Source organism: Dendrobates tinctorius, unplaced genomic scaffold, assembly GCF_039654945.1.
Source record: "Dendrobates tinctorius isolate UK_male_01 unplaced genomic scaffold, ASM3965494v1 ptg000171l, whole genome shotgun sequence".
Taxonomy (NCBI): Eukaryota; Metazoa; Chordata; class Amphibia; order Anura; family Dendrobatidae; genus Dendrobates; species Dendrobates tinctorius.
The window spans coordinates 24,331,254-24,357,563 of NW_027361838.1; the positions used below are offsets into that span (position 1 = coordinate 24,331,254).

Here is a 26,310-nt window from a genome sequence, read left to right on the forward strand (position 1 = left end):
GAAAATGAACTCACAACAGTCTCCCTAAGAATCTACCTCCAGAGATTATTTTAAATGAAATGGAACATTACCAGTGTGAGACATGTGGATAAGCAGACTGTCATTCAGAACATCTCACACTGGTAATGTCCCCCTTTCATTTAAAATAATCCCTGTTGGCAGGTTTCCAGGGAGATAAGTGTCTGGCCCATAGATCTTAACAGCTCATTTACATATTAAGAAAATTTTAGATTTTTCTGGAATAAGGCTTCAGACCGCAGATAAAGATACCATTTTATTTAACTTCCTATGACCTGCATGTCCATATAGACAGCTTAGGAAGATTGATCCCACTGACAGATTACCTTTCAGGTGTTGGTCCCATGGCACAGCTGCTGAAAGCCTCACCAATATGTGGACGCTAATGCGAGCATAACTTTCCCAGGAAAACCTCAGTATTGCTGGAATTTTATGTACTCCTTTCCCCAGCAGGTGGCATGGTCTTTGGACACATGTGACTTTATGTATATTTGGTGACTAGTATGCTACAATGTTTTTTGAATGTCGTAGTTATTCTATTATTAGTCTTTATGCATTGCATCTAAGAAAACAAGTACCAGCTTCTTTTGCGTGTTACATAGTCTGCACTGCAACAAAAAAGCACAGAAAGCCTTGAGTTAGTTAGTAAATGTCCAAAATGGTGAAAATGCATTGTAATTCTAGAGGTTTATGTATAATTTTGGCATGCAGGTACCAAACCTAACTGGAAGAGTTTTTCTTTTTTTTTTTTTTTTTTTTCTTTTCTTCTTCCAGCTTGAATTTGGTGTAATATACCATTGTACTGATGAAAAATTGTACACAGCAAGAAATGGGCAAGGGGCATTCTGCAATCAAGAAAGGCTTCATGTTACAAAAGAAACAGGTCAGTTTGAGACATTTTCAATACCATCCACTGTGTCAAATAGACAGATGCGGTGAGAAAAAGAAAAGTTTACTTATTTGAGGCATGAAAGAACATGGGGGTTTGATTCATTAAGACTGTTTTCTACTCCAGTCTTATTGAATTAGGTGCGTTTTCTTCCAGCAGTGCCTTCATGAAGAGGCGTCCATCTCTTGAAGAATTAGGCAAATCTTAAAACTGCTATGCACCTTTCCTAGAAATGTTACTCCCGCCAGGTGATCGCATTTCTTGATGATGAATTTACTATGTGGACTTCGCTACGCCTTACCCCGCCCCAGCTCTGCCCACTTTGGCGGTGCTGGCCTGTACTGGTGTAAGAATAGTGAAATTTAAAAATGTTTTACACCAGAGTTCTGGTGACTCTGTTGTGCAATATTGTCTGGTGTCGTGTGCTAATAGCCACATACCTCTGGAAGGCTCTTTGTGCATTGTTGATGGCTCACCCTGGGATCTGGTGGTGAATGTGATGTGACGACCAACGATGCAAATTTAGGCAATATGTTTTGCTTTTATTTCTCAAAATAACACATGTACTATGAAAGGGTTTGGTAAGCTTATCTTTTTTTTAAGTAACTTTTTGGAGACCATTTTAGCACATGTGAAAATGCAGTGTCTCCCCCCGTCCATCTGAATAGGCAATTGTGATTTTGGTGCTGACTTGACCCAGTATTTCTTAAACACATTTTTTAGTGCAGAAACGCTGGGATTGTACATCACCACAAGGTCACTGACAGCCCAGCTCCACCTCCTCATCAACTTCTGATCCAGCTGCTCTGCTCCATCCCCCTGCCAGGGACTTTGCAGTGCTGTAGAATTAATTGTAGTTCTAACCATGACTCATGCAGGGATTAAAGTGCTTCTTTAAAGAACCCTTTTCACCCTTTTTATTAAGACATGATAACCCCCACCACCACACACACTGTTGCGGAGATATTGACCTCTAAACATTAGGGCGCTTGATATGTTAATTTCCCCTTTAACCCCTTTCTGACATCAGACGTACTATCCCGTCCATGGAACCCGGGCCCCTATGCCCAAGGACGGGATAGTACGTCTAGCGCGATCAGCGGCGCCCACGTGGTGAGCGCCGCTGATCGCGGCCGGGTGTCAGCTGATTATCACAGCTGACACCCGGCACTATGTGTCAGGGGCAGTCACGGACCGCCCCCGACACGTTAACCCCTTGCACACCGCGATCAAACACGATCGCGGTGTACCGGGGTTAAAGGGAAGCATCGGCAGGGAGGGGGCTCCCTCTGTGCTTCCCTGGGCCACCCACAGCAGCGCAATGTGCAGCGCTGCTGCGGGGGGGGCTCTTTCCCTGCAGGTCCCCGGATCCAAGATGGTGACGGGGACCTTCGGGGGGCCTGCAGGGAGCTGGCTTCCTCAGTGCCTGCAAAGCGCAGGCATGAGGAAGCCTTCTGCACTGCCTGTGACAGATTGCTGATCTGTGATGTGACAGATCAGCGATCTGTCACAGGACAGTGATGTCCCCCCTGGGACAACCTAATAAAGTTAAAAAAAAAAAAGTGTAAAAATAATTAAAAAAAAATCGCTAAATAAAAAAAAAATAAAAAAATTATATATATATATATATATATATATATATATATATATATATATATATATATATTTTCCCTAATAAATTCATTTTTTGGAAATAAAAAAACAAACAAAAGTACATATTTGGTATCGCCGCGTCCGTAACGACCTGCCCTATAAAACTGTCCCATTAGTTAACCCCTTTAGCGAACCCCTTAAAAAATAAAAATAAAAACTAAGCAAAAAATGATTTATTATCATACCGCCGAACAAAAAGTGCAATAACGTGCGATCAAAAAGACGCATATAAATATCCATGGTACCGCTTGAAATGTCATCTTGTCCCGCAAAAAACAAGCCGCCACACAGCATCATGAGAGAAAAAATAAAAAAGTTATAGCTCGCAGAATAAAGCGATGCAAAAATAATTATTTTTTATATAAAATTGTTTTTATTGCATAAAAGCGCCAAAACATAAAAAAATGACAAATGAGGTATCGCTGTAACCGTACTGACCCGAAGAATAAAACCGCTTTATCAATTTTTCCACACGCGGAACGGTGTAAACACCCCCCCACCCCCCCCCCCCCCCCAAAAAGAAATTCATGAAACGCTAGTTTTTGTTCATTCTGCGTCCCAAAAATCGGAATAAAAAGCGATCAAAAAATGTCACGTGCCCGAACATGATACTAATAAAAACATCAACTCGTCCCGCAAAAAATAAGACCTCACATGACTCGGTGGGTCAGAATATGGAAAAATTATAGCTCTCAATATGTGGTGATGCAAAAAGTATTTTTACAATAAAAAGCGTCTTTTAGCGTGTGACAGTTGCCAAAAATAAAAAGCGCCATAAATAGTAAATCAAACCCCCCGTTATCACCCCCTTAGTTAGGGAAAAATAATAAAATTTAAAAAATGTATTTATTTCCGGTTGGGGCTAGGGCTGAAATTAGGGTTAGGGGTGTGTTGGGGTTAGGATTGGAGTTAGAATTGGGGGGTTTCCACTGTTTGGGCACATCAGGTGCTCTCCAAACGCAACATGGCGTCTAATCTCAATTCCAGCCAATTCTGCGTTGAAAAAGTCAAATGGTGCTCCTTCCCTTCCAAGCTCTGCCATGCGCCCAAACAGTGTTTTACCCCCACATATGGGGTATCAGCCTACTCAGGACAAATTGCAAAACAACTTTTGGGGTCCTATTTCTCCTGTTGCCCTTAGGAAAATAAAAAATTGGGGGCAAAAATAGCATTTTTGTGCGAAAAAAAAATGTTTTTTTTATTTTCACGCCCGGGCGTTATAAACTTCTGTGAAGCACTGGGGGAGTTCAAAGTGCTCACCACACATCTAGATAAGTTCCTTAGGGGGTCTAGTTTCCAAAATGGGGTCACTTGTGGGGGGATTCCACTGTTTAGGTACATCAGGGGCTTTCCAAACGCGACATGGTGTCTGATCTCAATTCCAGCCAAAAAAAGTCAAATGGCGCTGTTTCCCTTCCGAGCTCAGCCATGCGCCCAAATAGTGGTTTACCCCCACATGTGGGGTATCAGCGTACTCAGGACAAATTGCACAATAACTTTTAGGGTCCTGTTACCCTTGGGAAAGTAAGAATTGAGGGTGAAAATATCTTTTTTGTGGAAAAAATGATTTTATAATTGTACGGCTGTACATTATAAACTTCTGTGAAGCCCTTGGGGGTTCAAAGTTCTCACCAAATATCTAGATAAGTTCCTTGGGGTGTCTAGTTTCCAAAATTGTGTCATTTGTGGGGGGTTTCCACTGTTTAGGTACATCAGGGGCTCTCCAAACGTGACATGGCGTCCGATCTGAATTCCAGCCAATTTTGCATTGAAAAAGTCAAACGGCGCTCCTTCTTTTCTGAGCTCTGCCATGCGCCGAAAAGGTGGTTCCCCCCCCCCACATATCAGGTATCAGCGTAATCAGGAAAAACTGCACAATAACTTTTCCAGTCCAATTTCTCCTTTTACACTTGGTAAAATAAAAAAAAATTGAACCTGAATTATTTTTTTTGTGAAAAAAAGTTAAATGTTCATTTTTTTTAAATATTCAAAAAATTCCTGTGAAGCACCTGAAGGGTTAATAAACTTCTTGAATGTGGTTTTGAGCACCTTGAGGGGTGCAGTTTTTAGAATGGTGTCACTTTTGGGTATTTTATATCATATAGACCCCTCAAAGTGGCTTCAAATGTGATGTGGTCCGTAAAAATAAAATGGTGTTGTAAAAATGAGAAATCGCTGGTCAATTTTTAACCCTTATAACTTCCTAACAAAAAACAATTTTGGTTCCAAAATTGTGCTGATGTAAAGTAAACATGTGGGAAATGTTACTTAAGTTTTGTGTGCCACATCTCTGTGATTTAAGGGAATAAAAATTCAAAGTTGGAAAATTGCGAAATTTTCACCAAATTTCCGTTTTTTTCCACAAATAAACGTAAGTTATATGAATGAAATTTTACCACTAGCATGAAGTACAATATGTCACGAGAAAACAATGTCAGAATCACTGGGATCCATGGAAGCGTTTCAGAGTTATTACCTCATAAAGGGACAGTGGTCAGAATTGTAAAAATTGGCCCGGTCGTGAACGTGAAAACCACCCTTGGGGGTGAAGGGGTTAACTAATGGGGAGAATAGATTCTTCTCTGTGAGCGTTTACTTTTTGCCTTGTATGACGTTGCCCAATAAATAAGGCTTTTCCAGGGTGACTCGTGAGAATGATGTGTCCACCCTTATCCCACTGAATTCTCACTCCCAGTGCTTACTGTAATGTCAGGTGCCACAGAAGGAGGAGAACTGGGAAGTAATGTCATTACATACAACTCTCTAGATCAGGAAATAATCAAGAGTATTATGTGATAATTACATCTGTCATTACAGCACCAGGAAAGGAGAGCTGCAGAGGTCCGCAGTGATATATATGAATGTGCTAGCAGCGTTTGTCACATTGAGCACTCTGGATCTATCTCGGTTATCGGGGAATTATTCCCATATACCTGGGATAGATCCAGAGCCTGTATGTAATGACATTACTTCTCTCTTCCTCCTGGCGCTTGTAATTACAGTCAGGGACGGTTTTAGGCAAAGTGGGGCCCTAGGCAAATTTTAAAATGGGGCCCCAAATGGTAAAATATTGCACATCACACAGAAGCATTTCGATTGTATTTACATGCGCTGAGTTCGGGCCGCTAAATGAGTGTGATCGACAATATTGAAGTCGTTCAACACTTGTTTCCCGGCCTCTTTCCACCGGCTAAGAAAGAATGATGGGGACAGAACAATCACTAACAGATCACCATACAGTATCATGTTATCAGCAACACAACTACAGTTTACTCCCCATAGTCCTCCATATAATATAATGAACCCCATAGCCCTCCATATTGTATAATACACTCCCCATAGTCCTTCATATTGTAGAATACACTCCCTATAGTCCTCCATATAGTATAAAACACTCCTCAGTCCTCCATATTGTATAATACACTCCCCATAATCCTCCATATTGTATAATACACTCCCTATAGTCCTCCATATTGTATGATACACTCCTCAGTCCTCCGTATTGTATAATACACTCCTCAGTCCTCCATATTGTATAATACACTCCTCAGTCCTCCATATTGTATATTACACTCCTCAGTCCTCCATATTGTATAATACACTCATCATAGCCCTCCATTAAAATATACTCAGTTATCCATATAGTATAATACACTGCTCAGTCCTCCATATTGTATAATACACTCCCCATAGTCCTCCATATTGTATAATACACTCCCTATAGTCCTCCATATAGTATGATACACTCCCTATAGTCCTCCATATTGTATAATACACTCCTCAGTCCTCCATATTGTATAATACACTCCTCAGTCCTCCATATTGTATAATACACTCCTCAGTCCTCCATATTGTATAATACACTCCTCAGTCCTCCATATTGTATATTACACTCCTCAGTAGAGTTGAGCGACTTTGGTCGGATCGGGTTTCGTGAAACCCGAATGAAACAAAATAAGTTTCAGATGAAACTCGTCCGACTAGAGCAAAACAAAGTCGGAGTTTCGTCCGAAACCCGACCCCAATGCAAGTCAATGGGAAATAAAAGTCGGACGAAACTCCGACTTTGTTTTGCTCTAGTCGGACGAGTTTCATCTGAAACTTATTTTGTTTCATTCGGGTTTCACGAAACCCGATCCGACCAAAGTCGCTCAACTCTACTCCTCAGTCCTCCATATTGTATAATACCCTCCCCATAGTCCTCCATATTGTATAATACACTCATCATAGCCCTCCATTAAAATATACTCAGTTATCCATATAGTATAATACACTGCTCAGTCCTCCATATTGTATAATACACTCCCCATAGTCTTCCATATTGTATAATACACTCCCTATAGTCCTCCATATAGTATGATACTCCCTATAGTCCTCCATATTGTATAATACACTCCTCAGTCCTCCATATTGTATAATACACTCCTCAGTCCTCCATATTGTATAATACACTCCTCAGTCCTCCATATTGTATAATACACTCCTCAGTCCTCCATATTGTATATTACACTCCTCAGTCCTCCATATTGTATAATACACTCATCATAGCCCTCCATTAAAATATACTCAGTTATCCATATAGTATAATACACTGCTCAGTCCTCCATATTGTATAATACACTCCCCATAGTCCTCCATATTGTATAATACACTCCCTATAGTCCTCCATATAGTATGATACACTCCCTATAGTCCTCCATATTGTATAATACACTCCTCAGTCCTCCATATTGTATAATACACTCCTCAGTCCTCCATATTGTATAATACACTCCTCAGTCCTCCATATTGTATAATACACTCCTCAGTAGAGTTGAGCGACTTTGGTCGGATCGGGTTTCGTGAAACCCGAATGAAACAAAATAAGTTTCAGATGAAACTCGTCCGACTAGAGCAAAACAAAGTCGGAGTTTCGTCCGAAACCCGACCCCAATGCAAGTCAATGGGAAATAAAAGTCGGACGAAACTCCGACTTTGTTTTGCTCTAGTCGGACGAGTTTCATCTGAAACTTATTTTGTTTCATTCGGGTTTCACGAAACCCGATCCGACCAAAGTCGCTCAACTCTACTCCTCAGTCCTCCATATTGTATAATACCCTCCCCATAGTCCTCCATATTGTATAATACACTCATCATAGCCCTCCATTAAAATATACTCAGTTATCCATATAGTATAATACACTGCTCAGTCCTCCATATTGTATAATACACTCCCCATAGTCTTCCATATTGTATAATACACTCCCTATAGTCCTCCATATAGTATGATACTCCCTATAGTCCTCCATATTGTATAATACACTCCTCAGTCCTCCATATTGTATAATACACTCCTCAGTCCTCCATATTGTATAATACACTCCTCAGTCCTCCATATTGTGTAATACCCTCCCCATAGTCCTCCATATTGTATAATACACTCATCATAGCCCTCCATTAAAATATACTCAGTTATCCATATAGTATAATACACTGCTCAGTCCTCCATATAGTATAATAGTGCTCCATATAGTATAATGCACCGCCATAGTCATCCATGTAGTACAATTCAATTCCCATAGTATAATGCACACCATAGTTCTTCATATAATGTATTCCCCATAGTCCTCGATACAGTATAATGCAGTCACTCCACAGAGTATAATGCAGCCCCGCCATACAATATAATGTAACCCTCATAGAATATAATGCAGCCCCCCTCTTATAGTATAATACAGCCACCCCTTAGAGCATAATGCAGCTACCCCTCAGAGTATAATGCAGCCACTCCACAGAATATAATGCAGCCCCTCCATAGAATATATGGCAACCCCCTCATAGAGTATAATGCAGCCCCTTATATAGTATAATGTAGCCCTTCCATAGAATACAATGTAGCCCTTCTCATATAGTATAATGCAGCCCCCATAGAATATAATAAAGCCCCCATACAATATAATCTAGCCCCCCCATAGAATATAATGCGTCCCCCCATAGAATACAATGTAGCCTCCTCATATAGTATAATGTAGCCCCCTCATAGAGTATGATGCAATCACCCCCCCCATAGAATATAATAAATATATTACAGCCCCCCATTGAGCTGTCAGGGTAGCTATTAAGGGAGGGCTAAATTAACCCTTCACGGTTGAGCCAGTGATGTCCATATTATTCCACAGAGTGTTGCTAGCAACTCCAATGACCACAAAGAGATGGGGTCTCTGTACGGGAGAATCGAGACAGATCACTAGTCCCCTTTATTTTAGTCACTTCGTTTATAATATTTTGCTTAATTATGCAGAGTTCTCAACCACCAATAGCATCATTTCACCTTATAAGCCAATAATATTGCAAGCAAACCGGAAACTACATATATGTCCGTATCCAAATAGCATAGAAAGTAATATAATGGCATATTCTTCAGAGTTTTACACCCCCTGTTCCCTTATCTTGCACCTGATGGGAACAGTCTGGTTTCATCCTAATTACAAAAATTTATCTTGCAGCAACAAAAATGGAGAAACGAAACCTTCAGAAAAATGGAGAAATGAAACTTCAGCTCTGATTTTAGTTTTAACCCTTCACATTCCCCCCTAGATAAAAAAAAAATTTTTTAACACATATGCAGTATCAGAGGTGCTATCCCAAGCTAACAGCTTGAGGGGTACTGGTCTTCACATGACATGCCGTGTTACCAGTCATGGCTGTCGCGGCGCACCCGTTCCCCTTGTATACTGCAGTTCACGAATAACAATTTTTGATGACGGTGGTTGAAATCTTTTGTAGGTAGCTATTTGCTTGGCTTCAACATCTTCATCAAGTAACCTTTTGAGATCGGTGTAGAGAAGAGCAGGGGTAACGACGCCTTTGGTATCCTCATTAGCTGTGTTAGTGCAGAATTTCCTAATACATACAGAAATGCACCAAAGAACAGTTTTAGTACCACATATGCAACAAGGATACAGGCAGCAATGTGTAACAAGCTTTGTAAGATCCCAGCTACCCAGCCCCCAATTCCCTTAAACCAATTGGTTGGATTGAGAAAGGAGAAAATGTCTGACCACCAACTGTCCTTATTACGATCATTGTCTTTATCGTATTGATCTGAGTCTTTGAATATCTTCTAACTTTAACTTTTAACTTCTACCAATAATATGGAAAATGCGGAAAACCAAAACATGTCCCCTTTATTTGCTATTGGCTTGTTAGGTGATGAGGAGAACTTGATAGGGACTATCATACAAGGGTTCTAGTCCATGCTTCCCGACATGCCTTTTCACGACTACCAAATCACCAGGCTTCAGGTTATGACATGTGTCGGTTTCTGCTGAATCTGGAAAAGAGGAAGAAACTAGAGCATGGGTGTTAGCAAGATTTTTACTAAGCTGAATAACATATCGAACAGCACGGTCAGTTTCTTCTGATAACTGCTGAGGCTGGAAATTTGCAACTGGGGGCCTAGCACCAAACAATATCTCATATGGGGACAAGCCATGTTTTGTAATAGGGGTAGTACGAATGTGGTATAGTACAATGGGTAGGAGCTCGGGCCATGGAGCCATAGTCTCCTGCATCATTTTGGTCAATTGTCCCCTCAGTGTGCTGTTCAGCCTCTCAACTTTCCCACTGGCTTGTGGGTGATACGGAATATGGAGGGCTACAGTGGATCCAAGCATTGTCAGAACTTCTTGGTACACATGAGAAGAAAAGGCCAGATCTTGATCACTTTCAACAACTTCTGGAACCCCATATCTGCATATAACTTCCATCACCAGTTTCTTTGCTGTGGTCTTTGCAGTCATGTTGGTAACAGGGAATGCTTCCGGCCAACTGGAGAACCGGGGCCCAGTAGAATTTTTGCACCAGTGCAAGGGGCCTGATTCTTTCCTCGATATGTAGGCTCATGTGCCCATGTGGTAATAGCAGGTTACATCCGCTTAGGGAGACACACGAGTTGGTCCTTTTTCCAGAGACCATTATCCATATGTGCCCCATCAGTCTTCCATTGCTTCACCTCTTCCTTTGGAGACATTCTCTGCGTTGTCATTAAGCGGTCTCGCAGGGTCCGACAGAAAACTTCAGTCTGTTGTAGATCCTCAGGTTCTTGTAGGGTCAATGCTTCTTGTAACTGTTTACGCTGAGAGCGTGTGGTCACCATAGTTGGCATGGTTGGTTCAACGGGTAAGAGAGCGGCGGCTTTTGCTTGCATATCCGCAAATGTGTTGCCAACAGTCTGTGGACTGTTCCTAGGACCATGCGCCTTAACTTTGATAATGGCCACCTGAGTAGGTAATTTGATCGAGTCCATGAGGGTTTTAACAGCTTCAGCATTTTTCACTGGGGTTCCGTCAGTAGTAATAAACCCTCCATTGACCCATAGAGCCCCAAAATCGTGAGCAATACCAAATGCATACCGTTAGTCCATGTATATATTAGCCCGTCTGTTCTTGGCCAAAGTACATGCAGTAGATAGTCTGGAGTTCTGCTTCTTGTGCTGACTGTGAGGTCGGGAGCGCAGCTGCGTGCACTACAGTGTCCTCTGTGGTAACAGCGTATCCCGTGTGGAATCTACCAAACTCATCAGCATATCTTGAACCATCCATGTATAACACCAGATCAGGATTTGGGAGTGAATTCTCACTGACATTTGGTGGAGTAGCTGTTTCTTCAATCAGAAGTTGGGAACAGTCATATTGGAGGTAATCCTCATCACTGCCATCTTTCCTTATAATTCATTATGCCGTCTTTCAAGGCATTGTAAAGAGTTGCATTATGCAGGATGCATCAGGTATCCACTGACAAAAATAAGTGCATAGTCCAAGAAAACGCTGGAGTTCAGCTTCATCTTTTGGGAAAGGAAGGGAGCTGACAGCTATTTTTCTTTCTTCTGTGAGGTGTCTGGCACCCTGAAGGAGACAGTGACCCAAGGATATCACTTGACCAAGGCAGAACTGAAGTCCCGAGGCCGAAACCCAACAGTTCAGTGCTGCCAGATACTTAAGGAGGCTAACAATGGCAGCAATGGCAAAAGACACCTGCTCATATTATTTATTTTTTTTTTTTTTTTTTTGCAAACTGGTTCGGACTGTTTTGGGCCCCTTGTGGCATCTGTGGGATGAAAAATACAGATTTCCTCATTGTCTTCATCTATATAGGGATTATATAACATAAGAACCATCTGACCATCATCTTGGAATTGTATTCTGGAGCGGAACTGTGATAATAAATCTGCCCCTAGTAAATTTACTGGAGATGTGGGAGAGATCACGAACTGAGCAGTAACCTCGGGGAAGGGTCCTACAGGGATGGGGTTTATAAAAGTATATTAATTGGGTCTGCCATCTACCCCGATTAAAACAGCAGGGGAATGACAAGCTCTCTGAAAGAGTCCGAATCGGGCACAGCGCCAGAATTGCAGACGAGAATTAGCAGGGAGGGCTGGGGTTTGCTGTGTGTGAACGAGCTGTGGTGGGGGCAATGTGGGAGGGGGAGCTGGGATTGAAGGGAGAACTGGAGCAGCTGCAGTTGCTAGCTTGCTTCTTTTTTTTTTTTTTTTTTTTTCTCTCCTTTCCCTGCTGATACAGAGCTGGTTAAAGTCTTCTGAAAACTTTTTTCTGGAAGGGGGTGGATACTCCTAACCACTAGCAATATTAGGCATATCAGGGATTGAGGCTGTCGGCGGTGGCTGATAATAGATACCGTGAGCGTTTAACAAAGAAAAGGTGGGGGATGCGACTCTCGGTCTCCTTGTACAATTGTCATCTAGCAGGGAGACCTCTTCTTTCAAATCATCACTTTTAACTATTTTTCTGCCTGACACACCAGTCTCGATATCCGTTTCTTCTTTAATCACTTCCTCAATTCTCACACCACAGTCACTTTCTTGAACCACAAAAAAACCAGTCCTTGCCATAATAATAGACAATTTTTCCTTCTTCAACATAGCAGTAACAGAAACAATCAGAATTCACTTCCTCTGTTCTTCCTAACACCTTCGTCACACAATTCATGTGCCAAGCCACAAAATTATTCTTTTCCTTCCACGGATTCTCTCATTTAGAGCTAAATATCCTTACTTCAGTTGTGCACAGTACTGGAGCGGCTGTTTCAGTCTGTTCCACAGGGTCAATAATCCCCCTCTGGATTTGCCCAAGATTCAACGCGGTGCTCAGTGAAAGGAGGAGGACGTCTCAGACTATCCCTCCGGACACCTCTGGTATATATATATATATATATATACACACACACACACACACACACACACACACACACACACACACACTGGGGCAAAAAAGTATTTAGTCAGTCAGCAATAGTGCAAGTTCCACCACTTAAAAAGATGAGAGGCGTCTGTAATTTACATCATAGGTAGACCTCAACTATGGGAGACAAACTGAGAAAAAAAAATCCAGAAAATCACATTGTCTGTTTTTTTTTCCTTTTATTTGCATATTATGGTGGAAAATAAGTATTTGGTCAGAAACAAAATTTCATCTCAATACTTTGTGATATATCCTTTGTTGGCAATGACAGAGGTCAAACGTTTTCTGTAAGGGTACGTGCACACGCTGCGGAATCCGCTGCGGATTAATCCGCACGGATTTTGCAAAAACCGCAGATAATCCGCAGGTCCAAAGACCTGCGGATTATCTGCGGTTTTGCCTGCGGATTCACTATCTCCACAATGGTGGAGATAGGAACCCGCAGCGTTTTCCGCAGAAAGAATTGACATGCAATTCTTTCTGCGGATTCAAAACCGCAGCAAATCCGCGCGGTTTTTTCCGCAGCGTCGGCACAGCGGTTTTTTTTCCCATTCAAATGAATGGTACTGTACACCCCAGCTAAAACTGCTGCGTGTCCGCAGCGGCCAAAACCGCTGCGGAAACGCAGCGGAATCCGCAGCGTGTGCACACAGCCTAAGTCTTCACAAGGTTGCCACACACTGTTGTTGGTATGTTGGCCCATTCCTCCATGCAGATCTCCTCTAGAGCAGTGATGTTTTCGGCTTTTCGCTTGGCAACACGGACTTTCAACTCCCTCCAAAGGTTTTCTATAGGGTTGAGATCTGGAGACTGGCTAGGCCACTCCAGGACCTTGAAATGCTTCTTACGAAGCCACTCCTTCGTTGCCCTGGCGGTGTGCTTTGGATCATTGTCATGTTGAAAGACCCAGCCACGTTTCATCATCAATGCCCTTGCTGATGGAAGGAGGTTTGCACTCAAAATCTCACGATACATGGCCCCATTCATTCTTTCATGTACCCGGATCAGTCGTCCTGGCCCCTTTGCAGAGAAACAGCCCCAAAGCATGATGTTTCCACCACCATGCTTTACAGTAGGTATGGTGTTTGATGGATGCAACTCAGTATTCTTTTTCCTCCAAACACGACAAGTTGTGTTTCTACCAAACAGTTCCAGTTTGGTTTCATCAGACCATAGGACATTCTCCCAAAACTCCTCTGGATCATCCAAATGCTCTCTAGCAAACTTCAGACGGGCCCGGACATGTACAGGCTTAAGCAGTGGGACACGTCTGGCACTGCAGGATCTGAGTCCATGGTGGCGTAGTGTGTTACTTATGGTAGGCCTTGTTACATTGGTCCCAGCTCTCTGCAGTTCATTCACTAGGTCCCCCCGCGTGGTTCTGGGATTTTTGATCACCGTTCTTGTGATCATTCTGACCCCACGGGGTGGGATTTTGCGTGGAGCACCAGATCGAGGGAGATTATCAGTGGTCTTGTATGTCTTCCATTTTCTAATTATTGCTCCCACAGTTGATTTCTTCACTCCAAGCTGGTTGGCTATTGCAGATTCAGTCTTCCCAGGCTGGCGCAGGGCTACAATTTTGTTTCTGGTGTCCTTTGACAGCTCTTTGGTCTTCACCATAGTGGAGTTTGGAGTCAGACTGTTTGAGGGTGTGCACAGGTGTCTTTTTATACTGATAACAAGTTTAAACAGGTGCCATTACTACAGGTAATGAGTGGAGGAAAGAGGAGACTCTTAAAGAAGAATTTACAGGTCTGTGAGAGCCAGAAATCTTGATTGCTTGTTTCTGACCAAATACTTATTTTCCACCATAATATGCAAATAAAAGGAAAAAAAAAACAGACAATGTGATTTTCTGGATTTTTTTTTTCTCAGTTTGTCTCCCATAGTTGAAGTCTACCTATGATGTAAATTACAGACGCCTCTCATCTTTTTAAGTGGTGGAACTTGCACTATTGCTGACTGACTAAATACTTTTTTGCCCCACTGTATATATCTATATATACCTGAGTTACGTATCCTACCCAGTCTTCGATCACATCACCACACCTGACTCTAACAGTGATTTCAGGATATTTTGACTATAAAGAAAGTCACAATCACTAGTCAATCTGGGGTGTCCGTCCCTTATGAAGTACGGTTCTAGCACTGGGCCCCCAACGGGACTGCACCTCTATATGATTCCACCCATGAATCACCCCACCACGGGGACAAACCTCAGATCCTCTTTACAGCAACAAGCATGGGAAAACCACCCCAACGGTCAGTCTGAACAGTATAACTGACCACTTACCGTGATTGTTGTGAGGGATGATCAGTCCCAATTTTCCCTTCACCCATGACAGCACCACCTGAGAGAGGGATCCGCCCTGCCAGGACAGGAACCTACTGAGACATAAGGGGCGGCACCTCTCCCGCGCTTCAGTTGGGTTCCTGTCCTGGAAGGAACCCCACTGTCGGCGGTGCCTGTCATGGGCGAAGAAAAGAAAAGGACCCAGCCCCGTCCCGGCGCGGGAAGTATAGGTGTCTCACCTGTAGCGTCGGCCATCGGCTGCTGGACGCACAGTCCCCGGGCCCTCCGGGGTTCCGGGTTCGTGTGGGCGCTGGTGGGATCCCCGGGGTCTGCGGGAAGCCCCCACCACGCCGCCCTCCCCTCGCGCACGCCGCATCTCGATCCCCATAGCAGGGGAAAGACGCTGGCTTCTTCCGGCGCGTTGGATGCTGGGTGCGCCGGCTGACGTCAGCAAAAGGCGACGGTGTAATGGCGCCGGGTGCGACGCCGGCCGGCTTTCTGAAGGCGGTCGGCCGGCGGTCGCAGGGGGGAGGGGAGAGACGCTCACCAGAGCGGAGGCGCATCATTTAAAAAGAGGCAGCAGCAAATCGGCGGTGCAACATGGAGTCAGAGCAGGAACGTTCAGCGTCCCTGCCTCCCTCTCAGCCCTCTGGCAGAAAGCATGGAAGCCATTCAAGCAGCAGTCGCCCCAGCCGCAGGTCGGGGGACTCCTCAAGATCCAAAGAGCGCAGGTCACGTGCTCCGACGCAGCCTCCGAGTCCAGTACCCTTGATTTCGGGTGGTGAGTGATCTTCGTGAATGTTAGCATTAAGTTAATAGGGGCTTCTGTTATATGCTTCACCCTGTAGGAAAGGCCCAGAAAAGCGGGAAGCAAGAAGAACAATAGGGATTGTGCTATATGTAAATCTCCCCTAGCAAGAGATTGGCAAAAAGATCTCTGTGCTGCGTGCATTCAGCGGACTATGGCGGAGGAATCACCTAGTTTCGCAGCCAATCTGATATCTGCCCTAAGGTCAGAAATGGAAGGCTCAATTAAGTCCCTATTGAAAAAAGGGGAAAAAAAGCAGGAAGGATCCCCCTAGTTCCCCCTCGGATTCCGCGTCAATGTCATCTCAGGCGGAAAAATCATCCTCCTCAGACAGTGACACGGGGGGTAAACCATGTTTCCCCGTAGAAGACACAGACGCCCTCCTAAAGGCCATTAGAACCACAATGGGCCTACTGGAAGAAAAGGCGACTAAAACCCTAGAGGACGTCATGTTTGGGGGGCTTCAGGAGAGGAAAAAACGAACCTTTCCAGTAAACGAGAAAATCCAGGCGCTTATCGAAAAATCGGGGGCCCTTCCATCCACCTCTAAGAGACGATATCCATTTGATCATAAAGATGCGGAGATATGGGACAAAATCCCCAAAATAGATGCAGCATTGTCCAGGTCCTCCAAAAGGTCGGCCCTGCCCCTGGAAGACGCAGGGGTTCTTAGAGATCCACTAGACAAGAAAGCGGACTCATATTTGAGGCACGCATGGGAAGCGACAGCAGGAGGACTAAAGCCGGCGATAGCAGGCACTTGCACGGCACGCTCCCTCATGATCTGGCTGCAGCAGTTAGAAGAAAAGCTGGCTTCAAGGGTCCCAAGAGAGAAAATCTTATCAGATATGTATCTCTTGCACGGGGCAGCAGCTTTTTTGGCAGATACCTCAGCGGACTCTATGCGCATAGACAGCCAGGGCAGCGTCACTATCAAATGCTGCTAGACGCGCGTTATGGCTTAAGGACTGTCCAGATGACCTTCAGTCCAAGGCCAAATTGTGCTCTCTCCCCTGCGATGGTCGATTCTTGTTCGGCAAGAACTTGGACGATATTCTGGAGAAAGCAGGCGATAAGAAAAAAGGCTTCCCCAGATTCCCTATGGATCAGAGGAGACAGCCCTTTCGGAGGGGGAGATTCAATAGGGGGCGTCCTCCTGCTGACAGGAGAAGATGGGAGGATAAGAGAAACAAAGAATCGGGGTTTATGTTTGGTGGAGGCACCTCCACCTCAAAGAAGTCGCCACAATGACGCCAGTATTTCAGTGGGAGGGAGATTGGCACTCTTTTTCCAGGCTTGGGAAAAGATCTCCTCCAATATCTGGATCCTGACCATCCTAACAGAAGGCCTGAAAATCCCCTTTATTCGTCAGCCAAAACCCGTGGTCGTCATCACACCCATCAGGAAGGTGACCGAAGAGCAGGTGGCCTTAGAAACAGAGATCCTGAGCCTGATAGACAAGCAGGTACTCTCCGAGGTACCACACATACAGGAAGGGAAGGGGTTCTATTCACCCCTTTTTCTGATTAAAAAAAAAAAAACCAGATCAAACATTCAGGACAATCATAAATCTCAAACGGCTCAATCTAGGGATAAGGAACCCGACCTTCAAGATGGAATCAGTAACTACGGCGGTGAAGCTGCTACATCAAGATTGCTTCATGGCCGTAGTCAATTTAAAGGATGTGTATTATCACATCCCTATCCACCCAGATTACCAGAAATACTTGAGGGTAGCACTCTATATTCAAGGCATACTAAGGCACTTTCAGTTCAGGGCTCTTCCGTTTGGCATATCTATAGCCCCGAGAGTTTTCACCAAGGTCATAGCGGAAGTGACAGCCTTTCTCCGGATTCACGATACGGTCATAATACCATACCTGGACGATTTTCTTATAGTGGGCAGCTCAGAGGACCACTGTACCGCGCAGTTGACCCGGGTGATAAACACCTTGCAGGAATTAGGGTGGATAGTCAATTTCAAAAAATCTAAATTGCAACCCCTAAAAAAACAGACCTTCTTAGGATTTATACTAGACTCAGAAAGGCAAGAGTGTCTGCTCCCAGAGTCCAAAATAGAGAAGGTGCAAAATCTGGCCTTGACGGGCCGAAACCAACCACGTATGACATTAAGAAGAGCAATGTCCCTGCTAGGTACCCTAACATCCTGTATTCCGGCGGTCAGGTGGGCTCAGTTTCACACCCGGCAACTCCAGGGGGAGATACTAACAGCACAAAGATCGCTAAGAGGGCGTTTAGAAGGAAAGCTGGAGCTTTCCTTAAAAACCAGAGACTCAACTGGTGGCTGGACGAGACAAATCTGACCTTGGGAATACCGTGGGACAGACAGACGTCAGATATAATTTTAACAGATGCAAGCTCCTCGGGGTGGGGGGCACACCTAAGGGGCATCATAGGTCAGGGTTCCTGGACGCCTCAAAGGGAAGCATCCTCCAACCTGAGAGAACTGTGGGCAGTGAGCAAGGCCCTAAGTCACTTCATTCCGCTACTCCAGGGTCGAAATGTACGCATCATGTCAGACAGCAAGGTAGCAGTGGCATACATCAACCACCAAGGAGGGACAAGGTCACACTCCTTAATGGAAGCGGCGACAGACATTCTGAGCAGAGCAGAGGAACACCTACACTCCTTGACAGCCTTACATATAAAAGGGGCAGAAAACAGAGGCAGATTTCCTGAGTCGCATTACCCTGAAGCAAAGGGAATGGGTGCTAAACCGGTTCATTTTTCAAAAAATAACTCCGCTTTGGGGGAAACCGGTGATAGACCTCTTTGCCAAAAAGCACAACAGGCAAAAAGAGAGGTTCTGCTCTCTAAACCCGAGAGAAAAACCATGGGCAGTGGACTCGTTGCACATCCAGTGGAACTTCAGGCTGGCTTATGCGTTCCCCCCCCCCCCCAGTGGCTCTGATCCCAACAATTGTCAGAAAAATCAGAAACGATCAAGCCAGGGTGATTCTAATAGCTCCATTTTGGCCAAAAAGGCCCTGGTTTGCCCTGCTACGAAGGATGTCCCTCTCCGATTCATGGGTTCTGCCAGAAATCCCGGACCTACTAGCTCAGGGTCCAATATTCCACGCTCAGGTCAAAGGATTCCATCTGACGGCGTGGAATTTGAAAGGTCGCTTTTAACGGATAGAGGGTTCTCCCCCGGGGTGGTGGCCACTCTGCTAAAGAGCAGGAAACCAGTGACAACTAACATCTACGGCAGAACATGGGATAAGTTCCTGCAGTTCTTAGGTAAGCCATTAGGAAAAGAACCCCCGATTAATGCCATCCTGGAGTTCTTACAATCGGGGTTGTAGATGGGGTTAGCAGTGAACACACTTAGAGTTCAGGTGTCTGCACTAGGGGCGCTCTACAACTGCAAATTGGCATCAAATAGGTGGGTAGCCAGATTTATTAAATCCTGCCATAGAGCTAGGCCTATTCCTTTACCCCGGATAGCCCCCTGGGATTTAAACCTGGTGCTAGAAGCCCTTACAAATGAACCGTATGAGCCATTACATCAGCTACCCCTAAAGTTTCTGACCCTAAAAACGATCCTGTTAGTGGCCCTTACGTCAGCTCGCAGAATAAGCGACTTACAGGCTCTCAGTAAATCCACCTTATACGCAAGTCTTTCAGGATAGGGTAGTGTTAAGAACAGACCATGCTTATCTGCCCAAAGTAGCATCAGATTTCCATCGGGGTCAGGAAATTGTCCTTCCATCTTTCTGCGAGAACCTAAAAAATCTGGGGGAGGAAAAATTCCATAGTCTGGATGTTAAGAGAGCTCTCGTAGAATACATATCTGTCACTAGCCAGTGGAGGAGGTCCCAGTCCCTATTCGTAGCTTTTCAGGGTGCCAGGAAAGGCTATGGGGTTTCAAAAGGGACTATTGCTTGATGGATTAGGGAGGCCATTAGTGTAGCCTACACAGCTAGTGGTATCCCGATTCCTGACGGCATCAAGGCTCATTCCACCAGAGCCGTGGCGACCTCCTGGGCTGAAAAGGCAGAGGTATCGATTGAACAGATTTGTAAGGCTGCTACCTGGGCCTCACCCTCAACCTTTTTTAAACACTATAGATTAATTCTATCCTCCTCTGCTGACTTAACCTTTGGTAGAAGGGTGCTGCAAGCGGTGGTCCCTTCCTAAGGTGTTTCGAAGTCTCCAAAAATCTCTCAGGTGGTGCTGTCATGGGTGAAGGGAAAACCACCATGGTTACTTATCGGTAGCTGTTTTTTCCGGAACCCATGACAGCACCCGTATATTCCCCCCCCCCCCCTTTTCACCGTATGGGTGTGCACAATTAGTAGAGTGTTTTTTGAGTGTTGTGGTGTTGTATTAAACATGTAACTAACCGGGAAGTCCTCTCAATGCTCTGTAACCCAACTGAAGCGGGGGAGAGGTGCCGCCCCTTATGTCTCAGTAGGTTCCTGTCCTGGCAGGGCGGATCCCTCTCTGATGGTGCTGTCATGGGTTCCGGAAAAACCGGCTACCGGTAAGTAACCATGGTGGTTATCCAGCACCTGCGTCCGCTCCGAGGGTCCTTTGTCTTGTTGTCCTCCGGGGGCAGAGGCGTCCCTGTTCGGGGGCCCCACGTTGGGCCGCCAAGCTGTCGGGGTAGCTATTGAGGGAGGGCCAAATTAACCCTTCACGGTTGAGCTAGTGATGTCCAAATTATTCCACAGAGTGTTGCTAGCAACTCAAATGACCACACGGAGATGGGGGTGTCTGTACGGGAGGATCGAGACAGATCACTAGTCCCCTTTATTTTAGTCACTTCTTTTATAATCTTTTGCTTAATTATGCAAAGTTCTCAACCACCAATAGCATCATTTCACTTTATAAGCCAATAATATTGCAAGAAAACCGGAAACTACATATATGTCCGTATCCAAATAGCATAGAAAGTAATATAATGGCATATTCTTCAGAGTGTTACACCCCCTGTTCCCTTATCTTGCACCTGATGGGAACAGTCTGGTTTCATCCTAATTACAAAAATTTATCTTACAGCAACAAAAATGGAGAAACGAAACCTTCAGAGAAATGGAGAAATGAAACTTCAGCTCTGATTTGTTTTAACCCTTCACAGAATATAATGTAGCTCCAAATAGAATATAATACAGCCCACCTCCCCATATTATATAACACAGCCTCCCCCATAGAATATAATGTAAAATGTACCCCCCCTTGGTGTATAGCCCAGCGCCTCACGGTATATAGCCCAGCCTAGTATGTAGACGCTCCCCCAAGAATTGCCCCACAGTCCAGTACTTACACTGATATATTAAAAAAAAAAAAACCCCACTATTCTCACCTTCTCCTCGTGCCCGCACTGCTCCTGTCTCCTGCTCTGCCTGGCATACAGTGAGAGCACGATGATGTCATCGCGCACCCGCTGTGTCAGAGGTAGAGTGGGAAATGATGGGAGAGGGAGCGTCAGCTGATGCTCTCTCCTCAGTTATTGCATTGAATTGTACCGGCAGGAGTCAGAGCTGGGGGCAGGCGGTCCCCCCTGCCTCACAGGGGCCCCATAGCGGCTGCGTGATGTGCCGCTAGCTTGGGGAGCGGGGGCCCTAGGCAGCTGCCTGCCCCTAACGCCGGCACTGATTACAGTATGCGTTTGGTTCCGGGTTTTAATATAGGATGCAGATTTAGGAGGAATAGTTTTATGTTTAGAAAACTGTATTACTATAGTTTTGTATATGCGGAGGAGTTGCTGGAGTGTGCTAGATTGATAGCAACTTAGAGGTAACGTTTAGAGCGAATCCGTATCAGGGTTACCCATTCTCTGAGAGGAGAGGTTGAATATATACCAAAGTTATGTTTATGGGTTATTGTAGTGTAAATGTTGGGGGGGGGGGGTGGAGGGAGGGGGGAATGGGGGTTTGCTGTTCTGGAACAAGTTCTAAAAAGCACGTGCAGCGGTGATCTATCTCATGGGGTCTGGGAAATTATTTACCTGAGTATATATGATGGTGGATAAAATTAAAATACTCAGCTGGAGTATAAGAGGATTGTCTGAAGGGACACAGAGGGCGGCAATTCTGGAATATATTAGAGAGGGCCGGATGTGATATGTCTTCAGGAGACGCACTTATTGAGGGAAAAGGTGGGGATATTACAAAGGAGGTTGATTGGGAAGGCATATCATTCCACATATTCTTCATATGCCAGAGGGGTCTCCCTGCTTATAGGGAAATCTACTTAATTTGAGGAAGTGGAGAGCTATGTGGACAGTGAGGGACAATATGTTTTCTTAATTTGTCGAATTTATGGGCAGCCGATGTGTGTGGCGGCGATGTATATACCGCCCCCATTCTCAAGGACCAAAATACGGGAAATATTTGATTTAAGAAAGGAATGGGATTACCACTGCTACTTATCGGAGATTTCAATAATGTAATAGATGAAGGATGGAACAGACATAAAAGGGGACTGGATAAAGGGGCAAAGAAGCTGTCGTCATTTGGTATGTTCATGAGCGAATTGGGGATGGTGGATCTCTGGAGAGTAAGGAACGAGAATGAAGTTTGCTACTCTGCGACTCATGGGTCCCTTTCAAGGATAGATATAGCGTTGTGCAATGAATTAATGACTCGGTCGGTCTGTGGGGTAGAATACCTCCCGAGGGTAATTTCGGATCATAAGCCTATTGAACTATTTATTAAAAAGACAATGGGGAGGATTGGGAGGGGAGGAGGATGGAGAATGCACCGCTTATGGTTTGAACATATATTATGAACATCATAGACAGAGAAATGAGAGAATTCTGGCAAGTTAATGAGGGAAGTGCTGGTGGGCGGGTGGTTTGGGATGCCATGAAAGCCTTTGAGAGGTCTTTTCTTTCGGGAAATATCTAAATGTAAATCTAAAACTAGATTAAAAGATAAGGTGATTGTGGAGTCATTGGAGAGGGCGGGGATGGATATGGTGGTGGACCAATCGGAGGAAAATCAGAGAAGGCTTAGAGGGGCCCAGGAAGCAGTTAACAAGCTATACTTGGAGAAGGCGGAGAGAAGGAGAGCTTTTCAGAAAACGCAATTTTATGAGGAGGGAGAAAAAGTGGGGCACTTACTCTCGGTAGTGTCGGCGGCACAGGGAGACTCATCATATGTATACAAATTAAGGACAGATGATGGGGTATTGCTGGAAACCACAGGAGATATTTTGGGAGAATTTGGGAAGTTTTATAAAAAAATTGTATACATATGGACTGGAGGCTTCTGTTGGGGATATTAAAGAATTTCTTGAGAGCGCTAAACTCCCCAACGTTATAGATTGTGACAGACTTGGGTTGGAAGAGCCCATAATAGAAGAGGAGATTGAATCTGCCATTATGTCATTGACAAATAATAAGGCCCCTGGGGGTGGATGGCCTGCCGAGGGAAGTCTATAAGCAATTAAAGGGGGTGACAATGGCTCAGATGAAGGCAGTTTTTGAGGAAGCACTGAAGGATGGGGAACTACCAAGGTCCACGAGAGAGGTGGTGGTTATTCCAAAGGAGGGAAAGGATCCGGAATTAGCTGAGTCATATCGGCCCATCTCGTTGCTGACGGCAGATGTTAAGATCCTAGCTAAGGTCCTGGCTAACCAATTGTCGAGTGTGATCCAGGACCTTATCCATCCGGATCAATCTGGCTTTATGCCAAATAAATCTACAACAATTAATCTACGTAGACTATTCTTGAATTTGCAGCTGCTGTCGGATAATGGGGGTCGTAGGGTGGTGGTGTCGTTGGATGCGCGTAAAGCGTTTGATAGTGTCGAATGGGGGTATCTATGGGAAGTGTTGCGGAGTTTGGGATTTGGGCCAATTCTTATTTCATGGATACAGCTAGAGACTCATTGTTGGGTGTAGTGAACATTCTTAAAATATTTGGGAATGTGTCGGGCCTAGTCATTAACTGGGAGAAGTCCAGTATTATCGCAGTTGATGGTGGGGAGGATGGGCTCATGGTGGAGGGAGAGGGAGCGAAACTAGCAGTGGTTCAGAGATTTAAATACTTGGGTGTTCAGGTGTCGCTTCCACTTTCTAGTTATATTGATCTCAATCTGATTCCACTGTTGGGCAAATTTAGAAACAAAATAGGGACATAGAGTAGATTGCATATTTCAGTGGTGGGGAGAATCAATTTGATTAAGATGATTCTAATGCCTCAGATATTATATATGCTGCATAATGCCCCTATCTCGATTCCCAAAAAGTGGTTCCGTACCATTAGTTCCATTTTCAGAGATCTGGTTTGGGGGAAAAACCGGCAAGGCTTCGACTGGAAATTCTGCAAAGTCCTAAGGATGAAGGGGGCTTGGCACTTCCGAACCCTTGGATTTATTATCTAGCTGTGCAGGGTCAACATATAAGGGGCTGGAGAGAAATTGATAATATGGGTTCAACACAAAGGGTCTTGGCTCATGTTCTAGATAGGAGTCCACTGATCCAGGGCCTGGAAGCAGGATGCTTTAGGAGGGTTGGTTTGGTCTATCCCACCTGTTTACTGATACATAAGGTATGGGAGGAAATTAAGATGATTAGGGGGGGTGGAGTATCTAACTGATTTCTCTCCAATATGGCAAAACTACAATCTACTGGAGTTTGTTAAAATGGGGGACTTTAAAATTTGGAAGGGTTTTGGAATATGGTATATTGGCCAGGTACAAGCCGGGCAGGAGTTATCTTTTAATAAACTACAGGAGGTTTATGGGCTGCCGGAGATCTGTAGGTTCTAGTACAGGCAATTTCATCATGCTTACAGGACCCAGAGTAAAACGGTTAATATGAAGGTTCAGGCGGATATTCTGGTAAATTGTGTTTGTGCAAAAGGGGGAACAAGAGGTGTGGTTTCTGGAATATATAGAGACCTACTGTTTGCCATCTTACAAAGGTATCCAATTAAAGCAAAAGAGAAATGGGAGAAAGAGGTAGGGGACATAGATGAAGATAAATGGGAAACAATAATGGAATATATACCTAAGCTATCATTGAGCGAACCGGCCAGACTTTCTCAGTTGTATGTGCTCCATAGACTGTACAGGACCCCAGATAGGATATACAAGGCTGGGTTGAGACAGACCTTCGCATGCCAGAGGTGTCGGACCGAAGGGGCTGGGATTGTACACATGCTATGTCAATGCCCAAAGCTAAGTTCGCTTTGGATGGAAGTGACGGACGCAATTGAAAGGGCATATAATTATAGAATGGAAAGGGACCCTCTGATATGTATTTAGGGATATGTAGAAGAGATTGGGGTATCGAATTGTCATAAACTAGCAATAGCTAGATTGTTGTATATTGCGAGGAAACTAATTGCCAGATGTTGGATAAGTGAAGATCCACCGTCAATGCGGGAGTTCTATAGGCAGTCTGATTGTTATGAGTATAGAAAAGAGTATATATGAGAAAAGGAAAAGGGCTGGTACCTTTGAAACAATATGGAATCCCTTGGCGGAGAGGTGCTGATCTCAGGAGATTTATGCTGCATTACTGTGTACTGTTATTTAAATGGTGCTTTACAGAGGGGAAGGGGGTGGGGGAAAGGAATGAGGAATATATTGGAAAATTTATAACCTGTCTACTGTTGACAGACTGTTGTTTCGAATTTTGATATGCAATAAAAATTTATCTGATTTAAAAAAAAAAAAAAAAACCAGTATGCGTTGGGAGGGATCAGTTCTCAGTGTGATAAGTATAAACACCTCGATCTAACCAGATCACACTGTAAAAGCTTACTTTGCTGCCTTATGATTGGGTAATGTTATACAGGGGAAAAAGTAAATGCCCTCAAAGAAGAATCTGTTAACACCCCCTTGGGTGAAGGGAAATTAGCATACTGGGCAGTCTTAAAGGTTAGGAGCCAATAGCTACACCACGCAGAGGGGAAAAAAGAAACTGCATTTGATTCAGCTCCTTTATCATAAGGTAACACGTTTAACCTTGCTGTTCTGTTTGTACTGGCTATACACTTGTACTGTTAGGCTGTGTTCACACGTCCGGAATTCCCGCTGACTTTATGCGTTTTTGCCGCATTTTTTCGCCGCAGAAACGCATAAAATAAGCAAGCCATTGTATTCAATGGCATTCCGCCCATGCTGTGCTAATGCTGTATATTTTTCCGCGGAAAAATACGCAGCAAGCTCATTCTTTGTGCGGAATCGCAGGAATTCCACAAACAAAGGAAAGCATTGTTTTGCTTACTTTCCGCATGTGGCTATGGCCACCATACGCAAAGTAAGCAGAAAATGTGCAGATGGTACCCAGGGTCTGGAGGAGAGGACATTCTCCTTCAGGCTCTGGGTACCATATCCCTGTAAAAAAAAGAATTAAAATAAAAAATCGTGTTTTTCTCACCTTCCGGCGTCCCGCGCAACGTCCCCAGGCCTCAGCGATGCTTT

At 44.4% G+C, this 26,310-nt stretch overlaps 1 protein-coding gene across 3 annotated transcripts in view; it reads left to right on the forward strand.

The window, feature by feature from the left end:
• IMPA2 (inositol monophosphatase 2) overlaps positions 1-26,310 on the forward strand; it is a 112,762-nt gene that overhangs the window by 80,109 nt on the left and 6,343 nt on the right. For all 3 annotated transcript variants that reach the window (XM_073550992.1, XM_073550991.1, XM_073550993.1), the window contains exon 5: positions 793-901. In XM_073550992.1, the coding sequence (XP_073407093.1) occupies positions 793-901 (109 nt within the window). The remainder of the gene's footprint in view (positions 1-792; positions 902-26,310) is intronic.